The sequence below is a fragment of the Delphinus delphis genome, chromosome 10, assembly GCF_949987515.2.
Source record: "Delphinus delphis chromosome 10, mDelDel1.2, whole genome shotgun sequence".
In the NCBI taxonomy this organism is placed as follows: Eukaryota; Metazoa; Chordata; class Mammalia; order Artiodactyla; family Delphinidae; genus Delphinus; species Delphinus delphis.
Genome location: NC_082692.2, coordinates 58,952,799 through 58,970,787, shown reverse-complemented (window position 1 = coordinate 58,970,787; position 17,989 = coordinate 58,952,799). Strand labels below are relative to the sequence as shown.

The following is a 17,989-nucleotide window of genomic DNA, read 5'->3' as shown; positions in this document are numbered from 1 at the left end:
GCAATACTGTGATTTTAAAAGTGTTTTTCACAGATGGAGCCGGCATCCATGGGGCTGTTGTAATTGGAGAAGGGGAGGATGCTGAGCCTAAGTCCACCCGACTTGCCTGGGTGAGCCTGGCCTTCGATGGTTTGCCAGGCTGGGGGTCGGTGGGTTCCGGGCTGCTGTTGCTGTCGATCTGCCAGAAGCCATGGACCTTTCGGGGCCTGGGTTCACTCAGGAGGTGGATGCCCTTCATTTGAGACTTACCCGAGACTCCATGGTATAGCTTGTTAATAGTGTGAGCTGGAGCAGTGGAGAAATGATGACCGTAGAGAGCATTCAAAGGTTCCTTTCCTCCAGGTGAGGCCAGCAGTGCCCTTTCACGCACTGAGCTTGAGTAAGCGCCAGGGGTGGGGGTGGGTTGGCAGACAAGCTACTTCAGTTCTTGTCTCTACTTCCTACGCTCTGGAAGGAAAAATCATCCAGACACCTCCCTGATTTGTCAGTGTGTCTAGTTGGACACCTCTACCATACTTAGGAAATCTGTACCTGTTGAGAACGAAAACTTCCCGTTGAGAATAGCCTGGGAATCCCCCAGCATTTCTAGTGCTCTCGCCTGGGAGACGGGCAGCAGATGGCAGAGGGAAGGGCACAGCTCACAGTCAGACGGCTGAGGCTTCTCGTACACAACCTACCACTTATTTAGCCAGGTGACCTTGCCCTACAAGATATTCCACAGCTCCTGTGAATCAGCTTCCTCACCTATCAGTCAGAGCAAATATTAGCTACGTCACGGGTTGCCGGGAGGGTCAGAGAATGCACTGAAGGCTCCTGGCTTGGTACTTGGCACGGTGAAAGCCTTCCGGGGGAATTCTCAAAGGCTCTCATATTATGTTTACCCAACCTCAGGCCTCAGATGTGTCTTCTCCATGTGGCAGAGGTGGTGTCCCGCTCCACAGGGGGTCCTTGGGGCCCCTAGCCCTGCAGCCAGGGTCCAGGAAAGCTCCCTGGGCAGTCTTTATAATCGTCTCCTAATTCTCTGGGCCTGCCACACAGCTGAAAACTTGTTGACGTTTACATGGCGGGTCACATTACGGAAAAATCAAACATTCAGAGTTTTTTAAAAAGGCTTTTTGACACAGCCTCACCTTTGGATACTTGATCTCACTGGTCATCAAACACTTTAAGGAAAACGATACCTCTCGGGCACAAGGACCCACACTGTAAATATGTTGACCTTCAGCCCTGGGAACCTGGAAGGACAGGGGAGTCTCAGCGTTTGAGCAGCTGCCAGTGTGCTCACAAGTAACACGGTGTTCTTAGAAGGGATTTTATTTTTATTTTTTGGAGTCCGTTGCCTTTCCCACCACCAAATGGCAGTGACACCAGAAGCTTCTAGCCTGTCGTGTGGGAGCGTCACGCAGGAATGTGTTGGTACCCTGCCCGTTCTCCTAGGGACAGGCTGGCGTGGGCTTTTGTGGAGCAAATCTATGGTTAGCCAAGAGATGCCATCGTTTGGGTGTCATCCCTCCTCGACCCTGTATCCCCTCAGCCAGATGCTCGTCATTTTATGGTTGTGAGACCTCACCTCGAGATGAGCTTTGTGGGAACTTACTCCCCACTCGACTGTGAGACGAGGAAGTACTTCCTTAGTTAGGAGCTCAGCTGGAGCCTTTTGGAGGGTGTTTTGTCGTTGGTGGGAGATGATAAAGAGATATGAGACATCTTCTGCCTTGAGGTTGGGCTGCTGGCCCTGACCGAGGGGAGGGCATCTCTCTGTTCTCCGCAGACCTTTGCAGAGTGTCTGAGCAGCTCCAGCCTGGTGGGGGCCGGCTGAAATGCCAAGTGCGCTGGCTGTGACATTTCCCACATGAGACAGAGAATCCTGAGCGTTCACATGTCCCCCTCCAGTCCCCAGAGCTCCAAGTAAAATTTGAGATGTCTTTACTTTCCACTTATAACTCTTTCCACAAGCACTTGAAAAGCCATGTGGACTTCCTGAGTCGAAATGTCCTGCAGTGAAGCTTTATATGTTGAGTTAAGCAAGAACGGTTAGCGTGGAGTGGTAGGAGGTTTGGGGGGGGGGGGCGGCTAGCAGGTGCTTTCCCTGGGCTCCTGCCCCAGAAGGGGGGAAGTTGGCCGCTGAACGCTCTCTTTACCTGTGATTCCATAATTTTTTTGGCCGCCGTGCAGCCTTCTTATTAAATACGAAGGAGATGGGGATTTTGGTAAGTCTCTGGCATAGCCCTTCTTCTGGGCAAAGGTGTCCACATTCTTCCTGAGGAAGACAGGTTAATACTGCCTGGTATGCTCAAAACACCATTCTGTCGGGGGAGAGGTGGTATTCGAGCTGTGCCTTGACGGAGGGGCACTTGTTGGTTTAATGACTGGAAGCCCCATGAGGATACAAGCATTGCAAAGGCAGGACCATGACTGTTGCATTTTGCATCGTGTCTCCTGTGACTGTGGGACTCAGGATGTAGTTGGATGGTGATGGATGGATGGATCGGTGGATGGAAGGAAATGCAGGAGGATGAACAGGTGAATGAATGAAGTAAACAAAGGCAAAATCTTATCTCTGTGGAGACACGGTTTGAATAGTGCCAGGAAGAAGTTTGGCATATTGGTGAAATTATAACTGGTTTGGCTTAATTGTAGAGTCATTGAGAGAATGGCCAGAGAAAGGGTTGGAAAGAAAGACTTAGCCCAAATGGTGAAAGCACAAGAAATTTGGCTTTACATCACAGAAAGTGGGCAGCTAAACAAGCAGGAACTATTTCAGGTAGGTCTGGCAGTAAGCATGCATAACTCCTAGTTTCAAGAGTAGAATTTAAATGGGAAAAGGATCTCTGATGTGGCCTCATCTGGCCTCTCTGTGCTGCGGGTAAGTAGCCAAGACACTGGCTGTAGGCCCCAGGGTTAGGCCACCAGCAGCGGCGGGGCCACCACCAGGTCGGGCTTTCATCTCTCCATCTTGTCCCCTCCAGACGTGTGCAACAGCACTGACCTTCCGGAAGTTGAGATCATCAGCCTGCTGGAGGAGCAGCTGCCCCATTACAAGCTAAGAGCTGACACCATCTACGGTTATGACCACGACGACTGGCTTCATACCCCCCTCATTTCTCCAGATGCCAACATTGACCTCACGACCGAGCAGATTGAGGAGACGCTGAAGTACTTCCGTGAGTGATTCCCCTTTCTTGTGATGCCCTGTCCTCCTTAGCCATGGCCGCACGTGAGCGCTTGTCCTGGCCGCTGCATCTTGCAGCCTGCCGTCTGTGGAAAGTACTTGAAGAAATGCGGCTGTGGGATTTAGCCCCATAAAAGGCCTTGACTTTGAGTCTTCTGGATAGAAATGTCAGAGTAGTGGGGACAAGGATGAGTTTTCATTTAAACCAGCTTTCTCTTAACCATATTGAAGAATAGAAAATGCTCCCACGTTCGCAGGGCAGAAATGGAGTCACAGATATGGGGAACAAACGTATGGACACCAAGGGGGGAAAGCGGGGCGGGGGCGGGCAGTGGTGGGATGAATTGGGAGATTGGGATTTACATATATACACTAATATGTATAAGATAGATAACTAATAAGAACCTGCTGTATAAAAAAAAATAAATAAAATTCCAAAAACTAACTAAATAAAAGTTTACTAACAACAACAAAAAAAAAGATGGAAAAAAAAAAAAGAAAATGCTCCCAGGGACTTCCCTAGCCAGGGCCAAAAAAAAAAATGCTCCCATTTCCTTCCATGTAAATCCTTAGAAACTTGTGTTGGAGAGGAGCTTGTCTGCATTTAAAACCCAAGGTATTGGGAATCTCTAGGCTGCTCAGTGTTTATAGGACATAGCCTGACATATCAAGGCTGCTGATTTCTGTGTGAAAGCCCACTGAGCTGGTTATTCAGGAGAGGCAAAATGTTGCTGCAGCAGCAAACTGGTCCTGCCGTGGGCTGCAGAGCTGACACCTGTTAGGGTGAGCAGTACACTAGGTGGGGCTTCTTTCAGTGTGTTTGTGATGACAAGGATGTGAAACTTGATTTTGCAGGTTTGAAAAATATACGATAATTAAAAAAATTCACACCAGTGATATTGCTTTTTTTGTTTTTAGATTGAGGTCTAGTTGATTTACAACATACCAATGATATCTCTGATGTTCACTCAAGATGTAATTTTGATGTAATTTTTCTCTTTAGAAATTCACGGCAGCCCTGTGAGATTGGGAAGACCAGTTCTCTTTTGTTTTGACCCTCCTGACTTAAAATTCAAGTTAATTTGAACCTAGTCTAAATTAGTGATGTCACTTTGAAAGTGACATCATTTACATATCCATGTATCATTGTGTCACCTTTAAAAAAAAAAAAAGAGTACAGCAGTCCTGCTTCTACTTCGAGATAACTTGGTTCAAAACCGACTTATTCAAAATAAATAAATAAATAAAGTGGGGGAAAAAACCCCAGCGTTTTGTGCATCTGTAAAGTTTTCTGTAATTATTTTTGCTAATACAAACCAATCTCCAATATTCTTGAATTTGTGAAGTCATTAATAATAAACAAGTCGAACTTGCAAGTTTCTTCTTTAGCATGTATCTGGGCTATTTTCACATTTTTCTCTATTAGATATTAGTAAGGAAGGAATTTTGTTTAAATTGGCCTGTGTTTCTATACTTCATGCAAACCCTACAGTCTGTTTGTGAGCACTGCAGACGGTCAGTTTTGATAGGAGTAAAAATAGAATAGTCTACACCAGGGCAGAGATGAAGCACATTAGACTTGAACTAATGGTCAAGTTGACGCTTCAGAACTTCCAGTGTATCTTGTAGCCTAGAGGAGGCTCATTACAAGTCACTTTTGTTTACTCACGGTATCTGTATGCCCAGGGACGTGTGGTATTGTGTGGAAAACCGCGTCCTGGGTGACCTCCCTGGTAGGTTTCGTATTTGGTTTCTCCAGACTGCTTCACAGTAGAATTCACAGCAGAGTTATTTTTCCAGAAATCCCTGTGTGTTACTTACTCTTCCTTAACAGACCCTCCTATGATCCTGCAGGACTCCGCTTGGCCATTTCTGCTGAGGGAGGCTGCCGGGTCCCTCATACACACACTGATTAATCACTTACATTCACAGTATGATTGGAACACCACCCAAGGATAATACTTCACTGTTGTCAGAGACCTTTCATATGAATTGGCTCATCTCATCCGTGTAAAATGTCTACAGTTTGGGCCAGGCTGATTTTATTATCAAGGAAATTGAGGTGTGGAGGGCTCGTAGTATTTATTCCGTAGCACTGATCTATAGCTTCTAACATCCTTTTAACAGTATACTTGAACAGACATTGTGGCTTGTTATTATTTGTTTGTTTGTTTTGCTTCTAGTGATATATTTAAAGGAGAGAGAGAAAAAAAATCCTGCTGGATTTGGCAGTGCATAACACAAATTATAATAAAATTAGAAAACCAAAATAAACATTGAGCAGAGATTCCGAAAGTTCTTAGAGCATGGTTGCCTTCAAGTCTAACCTTAATTCTGTATTTTCTTCTGTGGTACGTGCGCTTAGAGCAAAGTGGGTATTTGCTAAATATCAATTAAATGAACGATCAAGCGTTAACTCTTAACTTAAATACAGCGCCCTCTAGAGCAGGGCTTTCAAACTGAGGTCCTGGGACCCCCAAAGAGTCTGTAGAGAGAAATTGGAGTTCTGTTAACTTGTAAAGGAAAAAAAAATTACATCCTTAATTTCATAAACTTCTAACTGAAATGCAGCACTTACTTTCATTGTGAACATAGACAAAACAAAGCACAGTGGTATTACCAGGGCCTGTGACTTTGCCATCAGTAGAAATCACAGATATTTTCACGTCATGCTACAGAAGAAGCAGATACAGAAGAAATAAGGTCTTTACTCATCACTGCTTTGAAATTACATTCATTATTAGATGTGCTGATCTTGTTATTTAATGTGCATTGATAAAGAGGCCCGGATATCGCAGACTTCTTTTTGAAGTTTTAATAACTGCATTGACATACAATTGGTTTCCTATGTAGTCCTTTGTATTTTATTTTACGTCTCTAGATCTTTCGTCTGAGGAGGGGTCTGTGAGCCTGGCCGGACTGGCCCAGGGGTCGGTGGAAGCAGAGGTTAGGAGCCCTGCTCTGTACCTGGTGTCCTTTTTGGATTTCATCTGTTTGTTTACACGTGTAACCCAGGACACGCCATGGTTCACACCACTGAGACTCACCAGCGTATTAAATCAGTTGTGAGGTGTGTGGGAAGACAACGTAAACCTTCCTTTCATTTTAGATTTATTTTCTGCATCAATCAGGGCAGTGGTTCTCTTTGGGAATCAGGGTAAGTGGTTCCCCAGGGGGTTCTGATACGCTCCCCCAGGTGAGAACCATTGGACAAGAGGGTCACCTACACCATTGCTACACAGATCAGAGTGGACACCTTGGGTGGGATAAAACTCATCTCCCTTTCCTACATGTCATCCCCCAGAGGAGAGAAACGATGCTTTGCCTTTTAAATCTGGCCCTCACCTGCCTTGTTAAGACGAGGCAAGAAAGCTTTGGGTTTCCACCTTTACCAGGTGGTAGAATGAGCTTTTCAGACAAATTTCAACAGTCAAGTGGATTTTCACTCCTGTTGAGTCTGAGAAACACAGAAAATGAAGATGACCCACACAGCAAATGTACCCATAAATACGGAGCATTTAGGACTCGATGGCGCAACAGGAAGAAAGGATAGTCTTACTGTGTGCCAGGCACTGTTTTATTTTATTTAGTTATTTTTGGCTGTGTTGGGTCTTTGTGGCTGCACGCGGGCTTTCTCTAGTTGCGGCGCGCGGGCTTCTCGTTGTGGTGTCTTCTCTTGTTGCGGAGCACGGGCTGTCGGTGCGTGGGCTTCAGTAGTTGTGGTGTGTGGGCTCAGTAGTTGTGGGTTGCGGGCTCTAGAGCGCAGGCTCAGTAGTTGTGGCGCACGGGCTTAGTTGCTCCACGGCATGTGGGATCTTCCCGGACCAGGGCTCGAACCCCTGTCCCCTGCATTGGCAGACAGATTCATAACCACTGCGCCACCAAGGAAGCCCCCAGGCACTGTTTTTAATGCTTTACAAGTATCTCATTTAATTCTCACAGTGACCTCTGAGTAAAATAGTCTTGCTCTCCCTATTCTACAGATGAGGATACTGAGGCTCAGGGAAGTTAAGGAGCTTGCCCCAAATCACACAGCTAGTAAGGTGGGGTGCTGAGTTTCAAACCTAGGTTGTCTGGTCTCACTTTATGTCTTAATTAGCCATTCTCTCAGAGAAGCTAAATAAGAAAAAAATTCTAGTTTAGGAATAAAACACATTTAGTAAACGTGAAGAAAGAAAACCCTCAGCTTTAGAATATGTCAGTAGCTTATTTATTTATAAAAATGTGTCCGACATATTCAAAATTCATTTTCTTTCACTCAAGGTCACGGTCCCAAGTGAAACTTAGCCTGATGTAGCTTAATTTCAAGATGAGGTTTCTTTCTTCCCTGTGATTTTTGCCCCTGTGTCCTGTGGTCTATAGGTTATGCTTCCCTGAACTCAAGTGGAGATGACTCTGTGTGCTGTAAATTTTTCTAGTCTCATAACATTTAGTGGACACCAGCCATGAGGGTTGCCGTGTTGGTATGTAGGTAGTTACGCCTCCTTCTGATTCCTTTTCTAAGAGCACTGCTTTTTGTTAACTTTTTGGTTAAGGAGCATTGGACGAGAGAAGAAATCTCTCTCTGTATCAAGTGCAAATGATCTGCTGACAACTTCACCTCTGAGTTTATCTGGAACAATCCTTTTCCTAAGAAGAGAAGGTTATGAAGCAAATAAGAGTTTCAAGATAGCATCTCACTGTTTGCTTTTGCTGTAAAGTATGATTAATGAATCAGTCAACAGGTATTTATTGAGTGCCTGTTATGTACCTATAATCTTTCATGAGCTTGACTTGTTTGAGTTTCAGCTGTTTTCTGGCTAAGGAAGCAAAGACATCTGATTATTGATTTTCTTTCATTACCTAACCAGGGACTTTGCACCAGGTTGGGCCAACACAAGATGCCCTTGAGGCCTTCCGTTGGCATCCTGTACTGAGTTGTCTACCTTGCTTGTGTGGGAGGAGTGAATGGGGTCTGGGAACCTGCATGTTAAACCAGCTCTCCGTCCTATTTTAATTTTGTAACATTTAATTTAAACAACGGCAAAAAAATCAAAGGCCGTTGATCTAGTCCAACCATTATGGTACAGCCCATGTCCACTTCATGTTCGAATAGGCCAGAGTCCTCAGCCCAGTGCCTTGTATTAAGTAGGTGATTAATAAGTGCTTCTTAAATAAGAGAAAATGGAAAAGCATCTTCTTCAAATTAAAAACAAGTTTTTCTCCTTTCTTCTCTTTTTTTGTAAAAACAAAGCAAAATTAAAAACAACGTACAGAATAGAAAGATCATTTTGTTTGTTGCCCCCTTCCAAAGATTGCCTTCATCTAACTAAAATTGTAAGTGAAACCAAAATAAAGGCACCACAATATGCACTGAGCCTGTGCAAATTAAAGGGATCAGTAACACACAATGCTGACCTTCTAAAGGGAGGGGTCAGAAGTTATATGAGATGGTGACCTAAGAGAAAACACTGTGTGCATGCGTGTGTGTGTGTGTTTGCAGGAGGGGTGCCACGTGGAGCACTGACAAACATTGTGGTAGGTGGGGTTGAAAGAAGGAAGGAAAGATAAAAGATGGGAGTCAGGGGAGGTTGTACAGGGCATGGAGAAGGGATCTAATCGCCAGAGAAAACATTTCATTATCATTTGCTAACAAAAATAATACTAAAATGTATACATTATAATATATTTATAAATAGTTGCCGTGAGTTTCTCTCACGTAAACGCCCACGTACTGGTTGTGTCCTTTCTGCTGCTCTCAAGACCTCAGGCAATTTTGTTTCCAGGTGAGGACCTGAGTGAGCCCTGGAATTGTGTCTTCTCCCCTCTCTTGCTCGCTCCTCCTGTGAGCGGGCTCTTCCTTGGGCCCATTTTCATTGCTTTTAGCTACACAGAAGCCTGCAGGGTCAAAGGTGGAAGCAGAGAAGCTCTGGCTGCACCATCACTCCTCACAGGTCAGCGACACGAGGTCAAGGCGCCGCCTCCCCGCCATTCCCCTCCAGGCGTGGGCCTGGGCGCCGGGCGTCCGGGAGAATTGAAGGAGCTTATCTCCGAAGGTCCAAAGCAGCCACGTCCATGCAGGGTAACGACCGAGACCAGGAGCCCTGGGCACAGTGTCTGGTGAGCAGGGCAGCCAGCTACTTATCCCAGTGAGCAGATTACCCGGTGACCCTTAGGCCTACTTTGTCACCTGCCACCTGCCAGCTTTCACTCTTTCTCATCATTCCAGATTCCAATGCTGATTTATCTTTGCTTTTTCTTTTAAGAACAGAAATGCTTGGCAAGCAATTCTGTACAGATTGACCGTTTTCCTTTTCATGTGAATCCAGCATGTCTAAGACAAAGTTGGAACGGACTCAGGTGGGAAATTGACATGACAGCTCAGCTTGTAGCCCATCCGCCCCTCCTGGGTGATGGGCTCAGGCCGTAGTGGTTTTGAGGTACGGTTTGTGTTCTGAGCTTCTGGTTTGTGTTTTGAACCCTGTGACGTCTGCTACATGACCTGCTGGTCCCAGGCGTGAGATGCCCTGTGCAGCCCTCCCAGGTTGCAGGAAGCAAACTTGGAACCGTGCAACATATCCGAACTCTGTTTCTTCTCTGTATCCTTCTCAGATGTATGAGTGATTTTAATGAGGACTGCATCCAGGCTGGGGTGCACCTGAGTCTGTAGGTCTCTGTTGGGTGCCGTCTCCTGCCTTTGTTCTGTCCCCACCTTCTCCCTGGAGGTGGGATGGGTGCCTGCTTTTCCTGTGCTTGAAATGAGGTGGAGATCGTTTGGGAGGGGGTAGTTGACAGCAAGCTGTTCGTTAGCAGCCTGCCTTCTGCCACGGAGCTCAGTGGCTGGTAGTGGCAGTGTTTTAAAAAATTAAGATCAGAAACTCATCTTAATTTGCAGTTATCTGCAAACTCATAACTGCATCAGTAGTAATTTAATCCAAAATTGTTAGCATTTAGTCATTTTTAAAATGGATTGAATAACTTAAAAATTCTTATATGTATATATATATGCATATGGGTCTATTAAATTGTGTATGTGTATATGAATACTTATGTGTTCACACAACTAATAATTAGAAACTCAGAAATTTTATTCAATTCTTTTACACATTTAACTTTGATTACAGGTTTATTTAATTAGAGTTTTCTTAACTTTGCAGAGCAAATCTATTAGAGTCTCTTAAATGCTCACAAAAGACAATATATAACTAACTTTGCAGCCCAGGATCTGATCCTCCTCCTACCTGGGGGTAGTTGTGGCCACAACATGAGGTTTTTCTGTTCTTCTACCTACCTCCTCATTCCATATGCGGTTGGCTTATTCATAGCCACCCTACTTAGAGAAATGTTCATACAGTGCTTTATAAAAGATATTAGTGCCAGAAAGAGAACAGTCATACACACCCGCCCTCCCCTACTTCTTAAGATGGATTAAAAATGTCTCTCTATTATTTTCCCCTTTCCCTAAGGCAATATATCAGTTGCCTTGTTCACTTGGTTGCCCTTTTTATTTTCATATTCATTGATGTTTGTGGCCTTTACAGACTCATCCCCTTTCCTTTAACTGTTATTAGCTATCTTTTCTTTTTGGTGTTCGAATTGTCACAAGCGGGCTGGTGATGTCCTTTTAAGCAGGTGCCTATACCTTATCAGTTCTACCCCAGACCTTTTGGAATGGTCTTTTGCTTTTGTGCAACATGCTACTGCAGGCCTGTCTTGAATTTTCCTGCCCCAAGACGTGGAATCAGCAACTCTCCAAGGAGCTCTGTTAAGATTTAACCCAAATCTGGGCACCAGAATGTTGATGTGCTGGGGCTGGGTGGAGTAGTGTCCTAGTTGGGCCACTTTCTTGACAGAGCTGACAATACAGGCCTACCTCGTTTTATTGTGCTTTGCAGATAACTGCATTTTTTACAGACTGAAGGTTTTTTAACGAACAAATCTGTCAGCACCATTTTTCCAACAGCATTTGCTCACTTTGTGTGTCTGTGTCACATTTTGATAAATCTCTCAATATTTCAAAAGTTTAAATTATTATTATATTTGTTATGGTGATGTGATGAGCGATCTTTTTTTTTTTTTTTTGCGGTACGCGGGCCTCTCACCGTTGTGGCCTCTCCCGTTGCGGAGCACAGGCTCAGCGGCCAGGGCTCACGGGCCCAGCCGCTCCGCGGCATGTGAGATCCTCCCAGACCGGGCACAAACCCATGTCCCCTGCATCGGTAGGCGGACTCTCAACCACTGCGCCACCAGGGAAGCCCGTGATGAGTGATCTTTGATGTTACAGTTGCCAAAAGATTACCACTTGCTGAAGGCTCAGATGATGGTTAGCATTTTTTTTAGCAATAAGTTATTTTTAAATTAAGGTATGTCCGTATTTTTAAGACATAATGCTATTGCACACTTAATAGACTACAGTATAATACAAACATAACTTTTATATGCACTTTGAAACCAAAAATTTCATGTGACTTGCTTTATTGCGATATTTGGTTTATGAAAGTGGTGGTCTGGAACCAAAAACGCAGGATCTCTGAGGTATACCTATAGAATTTTTTTTAACATCACAAAAGACACATTGGTAATTTTAACTTAACTCTTACTCTCCTGATCATTTTTAATATCGTTCTTAAAAATATCTTTTCAATTTGTTTTCTCTGTGCGATGCCAACTTGAGTTATCTCCTTTAATTCTACCCCTTCTTTTTTTTTCTTTCAAATTTTATTTGTAAATACTCCTTGAATGTTTTCTCAATTATTTTTTTTCTTTTAAAGAGACAGCCTTTATTTTAAGGATTTTTACATTGAAGACTTCAAAAAGTGGTAGGTTTTTAGAACTTACTGACCCGTATTTAAAAGGAACTGTTGACAAAGATTCGCCAGAAATAATCTGAACAAACGGGAAAATACAGTTAATACTACTGAAACCTACTAAAATAATTCCAGGACATATGGTTTATCCGACATGACGATACCTCTAAATGCTGTCACTGATATGAAACTGACTGCTTCTTTTCTAAACGCACAGTGGTATAATTAACAATATTCAATCACTTCTGTTCTTTCCTGAATATATAAAAGTTAAAATACCAATTAAAAAACTAATATATTCTTCTCTTTAAATGTTTCTTACAGATACAATTTCAATATTGTCATTAAATAGTGGTGTGGTTTAAGCGATTTTTCATTCACAAGTCAAACAACAACCCACCCAAAGGGAACTGAGAGTCTATAGGCTCATAGTGCAAATAAAGAGTTCGCGGATGCAGCCACTGACCTTTCTAAAATACAAAACGGATAAAATTCTTAGAGGATACATTCAGTAAGCTCTACTAAGCAGCTGGCCACAGAACTAGAACATTTGATCATTTTCCTGGTGATTTCAGTGGGACTCCAGATGTTTCCAAACTCAACTTGAACTCTCATCTTAGGTTTTGTATTTTGCTTTTCCAGTTTCGCTAATGACAAACATGATTCAAATTCCTGAAGTATTCATTGTAGTCAAGGGCATATCCTACAACAGACTTGTCTGGAATTTCAAATCCAACAAAGTCTGGTCTATATCCAGCACTTCGAGGGGTCCTTTTCACCAGCAAGCTTGCAGCCTTGACCATCTTTGGATTATGCTGCTTGACCAAGGAAAGCAAGGTTTGCATTGTTTTGCCAGTGTCAATTATATCGTCAACTGTCAAGACATTCTTCCCAGTTAAAGTTGAGAGATCATCTCCACCAATTACTTTTATGTCACCTGTTGACTAGTCATTACAGGAGCTCTTCAGTCTGTTGAAATCTACAGTCATAGGTCTAGATCTATCACTATTTCTGTTCATTTGATGTTATCCAGCAGGTCAACAAAGAATTTATAGCCCCCCTTGAGCACACAGAGGGCCACAATGTGATGGCCTCCCATCTCCTTCATCACATCTCGAGCCAGCCGTTCTGCCCTGTCCATAATTAGTCCATGAGGAATAAAAACCTTTTCCAAATCCTCAGCATACTGATTAGGTCTACAGAATAAATCTAGGTCATAACCTGGTGCATCATCACTAATCACGACGCTGGGACTGCGGGTCGCCGTAATGGAGCCGGCTGGCGTGCGGGCTGAGGGCCGTCTGGGGAGGAGAAGCCGGCGGCTGGCCGAGCAGGAGGCGGCGGCGCGGCGGGAGGCGTTGGGAAAGCAGAGCGGCCCGCCCCAGCGCTCCGGCCGCCGCTGCTCAGAGCCCAGGCCTGTTTTCTCAATTATAAACAGAAAAGGCTTTGGAGGTGGTTGGTGCCCGGTTTGGATTCAGTTGCTCTTGATTTTTGCTGAGTGATCCTGGTCGAGTGAGTTCAACTTTCTGAGCCCCCTTTCCTTGTCTGCCCAATGAGGGGGTATTAGGTAGCAGGGGTCTGAGGCGTGAGTGAGCTGTAAAGGGCTGTTGTCTGATGTGCAGTCAGCATTTCTTAAATAGTGTTGTGTGAACATGAGAGTGAGTGAGGGTGTCTTCTCTGAGGCTGCTCCTGGGACCAGTCCCGATTCCTGATCCTCCTGGGGTGGGGCAGTGATGGGGGGGAGCCTAGGAACATCGGAGGAGGAGGTGCTTTTTCAGCTGCAGTAAGCCTGGGCCAAGGAAGGGCTGTAACTCTCTCGAGTCGTGGGAATGTTGGAGGAAAGTGTGGATTTGAAGGCAGAGAAACCTGTATTTTAACCTCGGAACCATCTCTGCAGAGTTGTGGATGGATTACTGCATCCTTCTGAGCCTATCACATGGCAGTTTTGGTATAGAGGTTCAATTTAAAATTTGCTCAAGGCCCATAAAATTCACCCATAAATGATGCTGTTTCCTTATTCATACACATTCTGCTTTCTTTCGCATTTTCTAAGAAAGTAAATTGGGAGACTTCTCTCGTGGTACAGTGGTTAAGAATCTGCCTGCCAATGCAGGGGACACATGTTCCATCCCTGGTCTGGGAAGATCCCACTTGCTGCGAAGCAGCTTAGCCCGTGCGCCACAACTACTGAGCCTGCGCTCTAGAGCCCACGAGCCACAACTACTGAAGCCCGTGTGCCTAGAGCCCGTGCTCCGCAACAAGAGAAGCCACCGCAATGTGAAGCCCGCGCACCGCAACGAAGAGTAGCCCCCGCTCGCTGCAACTAGGGAAAGCCCGCGTGCAGCAGCAAAGACCCAACGCAGCCCCCCAAAATAAATAAATAATTAATTTAAAAAAAGTCAATTGGGTATATGCAGCCTTCGGATTTGATGTAAGTTGTGTTCAGTAATTTGTAAATGGCCTCACCCCACCCCCAGATTGCCACTTCTGCTCATTACTGTGAACTCAATGCCTTCTAATGAATTATGCTGGGAAAAGCTAATAAATGACGTTTCTACCTCATTTCCCTAATTACAGCTTAGAAAATTGTACTCTGTTTTTAATTGCTCATACTGGCTTGTTTCCTTTTTTAAGGAATTAGAGTGATGAAGATGATCCCAACTAACATTTATCGCAAACTCTCTTTGTCCCAAGGCACTGTGCTAAGTGCTCTGCCATGCATTAATTAATTAACGCCTCGCCCCATCTATGCGGCAGGTATAGTCACCCCATTGAGCAGATAAGACTCAGGTGTCTAAGAAGTCACAGAGACGGGAAATGAGGATCCTGGACCAGACTTCAGGCCGCCCAACTCCAGAAGCTCCGCTCTTAGCTATGAAGCTAAACTGCCTGCCATTAGTTGACCATCCATCCATCCATCCATCCATTGACTTTTTGCTTTTATGGTGATGTGGGATGAATAAAATATTTTTGAAACTTGTAGCACTGTGAGGTAAATGGGCCCAGCCTTTGTTTAAGGGGTTTCTAACTGCACCTAACTTCTCTATGATGCTTTGTGGAGTTTGCATTTCCCGTTCCTTTATTACATCTTCATTTTGAAAATTAATATTGGACTCTCCCCACCCCGAATATTGGATTGAACTTGTTGAACATGCTGATTTTGAGGAACCTGTTAACTGTTGATCGGTTTATTTATGAGGCCTATAATCATCTTTTTAGAAACACCTTAGGGAACTTTAAAAAAATAAAGTCTCGGAAAACCTTAGGACACCAGCCTCAGCTCACCTGTCATGAGGAATGACACCTGAGAGGTCGCCTAGTGGTTTGCTGTGGGGCTCTTGAGACGTGCCACCATTGCCAGGAAGAGACATGATAAGGACCAAAGGGAGAGAGGAGATATGTTCAGATAATGGGGGCAGTTACAGCAGGAATTAAAATCATTGGCTGCTGACTTTAATTAGGTGAATGTCCTAGAAAATTTTAAATGTGTATCCAAGTTAGGGTCTGAGGAGGGCGTGCGCGCACGCGCGCGCGCACACACACACACACACACACTTATATAGTTTTCCTCTAAATTTTCTACCAGACACACAGACAGACAGGCAGATACACACACACACACACACACACACACACACACACACACACACACACACACACACACACACACACACACACACACACACACACACACTGTAAAATCTACCCCCCACCCCAATCTGTCTATTCCATTGAAGAGCCTTGCCATCCAGTGTAGTCTGGGGACCAGCAGCATTGCTATTATGTGGGCGCTTGTTAGAAATGCAGAATCTTGGGCCCAACTGCAGACCTGCTGCCTCAGAATCTGCACTTTAGCAAGAGCTCCAGGTAATTCACGTGCTCGTTAAAGCCTGGGAAGCCCTGCCCTAGAGGGATGCCTTTTCCTCCAAGTTCATTCACTGAGGTATCATATGCCATTGGAAGGATAAAGGGAAATTGTCCCCGTTTGGTCACTGTGGAAGGAAAGAAGCTTGCCCTCCCAGTGGTGGTTGAAGAGTCCTTTTATTATTACTCGTTCACAAATTATACAGTCTTGAGTAGAAAGTGAAGAGGAAAACTGAATCAAGGCCACACTTGTTGCTGTTGCCACCAACAGATGGTTACAGTACCTGGCTAACAGGCTGGTGAGGTTCTGTAGGTAGTTCTACTTTAGGGCAGTGGTTTTCCGAGGGAGAGTTTGCTCCCAAGGGTCATTCGGCAGCATCTGGAGACATTTTTGGATGTCACATCTACAGAGAGAGAGGGTGGTGCTTCTGGCACCTAAATGGGTAGAGGCCAGGATGCTGCTAGAGCAGGACAGCGCCCCGCAACAAAGAATTATCTGACCCTAAATGTCAGTAGTGCTGTGGTTGAGAAAGCCTGCTTTGGGGAGTGAGTTTAACTTATAGGAAGTCTCAAATCTGTTTAATTATCCCATTACTCATTTAAAAGAAATATCTCAAACATGCCAAACACTTAGGACTCATAAATGTTAACTTCACTTTTTTTTTTAATAAATAAAACGTTACCGATGCATTTATAAGTACAGTTTCAAAGTCCCATTCCTTCACTCTTTCCCCAGAGGGAACCACCTTCCTGAGGGTGGGCTGTTTCCTTCGGGTGTGTATTTTTGTACCTTGATTACACATATGAATGTCCATGAAAACAGCCTATTGTATTGCACGGGCCCCTTTGTAATGGCCTTCTCCTCTATTTGTATGTTGCAGGCTCTTTTTCTAGGAGTTTGAGCAAAGGCATGAGCAGAGAACAGGACTGTATCTAAATGAAAATGTTTCCATTTTCTGAGTATTTTACACTTCCTTTAGGTGGTCGTTAAAATTTTTAAGAAAACATGCTTAATGTTTAAAATCAGGTTGAGGAAAGAAGTAATGGTTGCAGATTTTTAAAGGTGGCCTTTTCAAATGCAGATTCTGTAGTGACCCAGAATTAAGCAAATAAACTTGTGCTGACATTTGTTGGAGGGTACGATGGTGGTAAGGTCCCTGGTGCTGCCCCCCTTTTCCACCTGCACCCTCCTTTCTGCCAGCGCGGCACCTCTCAGCCCCTGCTCCCAGCATCCTTGGAAGACATTTCCTCCATCTCTGCATCATTTTTCAGAGCCGGCCTGTTTCTATGGCAACTGTGAGATTGAAAGATGAGCGGGAGCGGGAGGCGAGGCTGGAGTGAGACCTCAGGGTGGTGGTGTGTGTCCCTGACGTCACCTTCTGTGCTTCTGGATAGGACGATTCTGGCTACTCCCATTCAGGGCTGCTGGCTGGTGCCGCTTTATTAGCGGGGCTGCCAGGGTCTCTGATAGCTCTGCAAATTGCCTTTCTTTCTGCTCCTCCGACCCTCCACAATTTTTCTTTTCACTGCCCCTTTTCTGTTTTGGCTCCAGACTGTCATTAAGAATGCACAGCTTAATTCTGGCGTGTTTTGGGACGCTCTTCTGCCCAGTGTTTTGGAAGGGCGGGGAGGCATGGCAGCGTTTCACTTGACGTCGATGGCGCCGTGAAGTGCATTCTCTCCTCTGCAAGAATACTGACTATGCAGAAATTTATCGAAGCGGATTATTATGAACTAGACTGGTATTATGAAGAATGCTCGGACGGTAATTATGACTCCTGCAGAACAGAGCGGGGATGTGTAGGGCCATTGTCTCCTTCGGGGGAGGGGGTGTCCTGGAATCTTCCTGGGGAGACGGGAAGAAGGAGGGCCACGGGACCAGCACCGCATGGCTCTGACCCTTGCGAAGGCATGGTGGAGGAGACAGCAGGTGGGCAGGGCTCGTGATTGTGGGAGGCTCCTTGGCAGTTTGGAGGTGGTGTTGGTGTGTGATGGGCTTGTGAACATCACACTTCAGTGTGATTGGATTCTCTCTGGGGTGATGCGTGTGTGTGTGTGTGTGTGTGTGCGCGCGCGCGCAAGTGGAGATGTGGTCCTCGTTAGGGTTCAGGGACTAGTGTCTTCAGGAAGTGGTCCTCTGCCCTGGGAGAATCCACCCTTTTCTGAG

The 17,989-nt window shown here is 45.0% G+C and overlaps 1 protein-coding gene and 1 pseudogene across 10 annotated transcripts in view; one reads left to right on the top strand and one right to left on the bottom strand.

Moving 5' to 3' along the window:
* TRAK1 (trafficking kinesin protein 1) overlaps window positions 1–17,989 on the top strand; it is a 101,299-nt gene that overhangs the window by 19,840 nt on the left and 63,470 nt on the right. For 8 of the 10 annotated variants that reach the window (XR_009520861.1, XM_060022277.1, XM_060022276.1 and 5 more), the window contains exon 2: window positions 2,970–3,164. Coding sequence is in view for 9 of the 10 variants with exons in the window: in XM_060022277.1 (XP_059878260.1) it covers window positions 2,970–3,164 (195 nt within the window). In the remaining variant the exon portion in view is untranslated. Of the gene's footprint in view, window positions 1–2,969; window positions 3,165–17,062; window positions 17,588–17,989 lie in introns of those variants that run through there. The other 2 variants (XM_060022278.1, XM_069541150.1) reach the window with 2 other exon arrangements.
* LOC132431853 (hypoxanthine-guanine phosphoribosyltransferase pseudogene) lies at window positions 11,836–13,132 on the bottom strand (annotated as a pseudogene).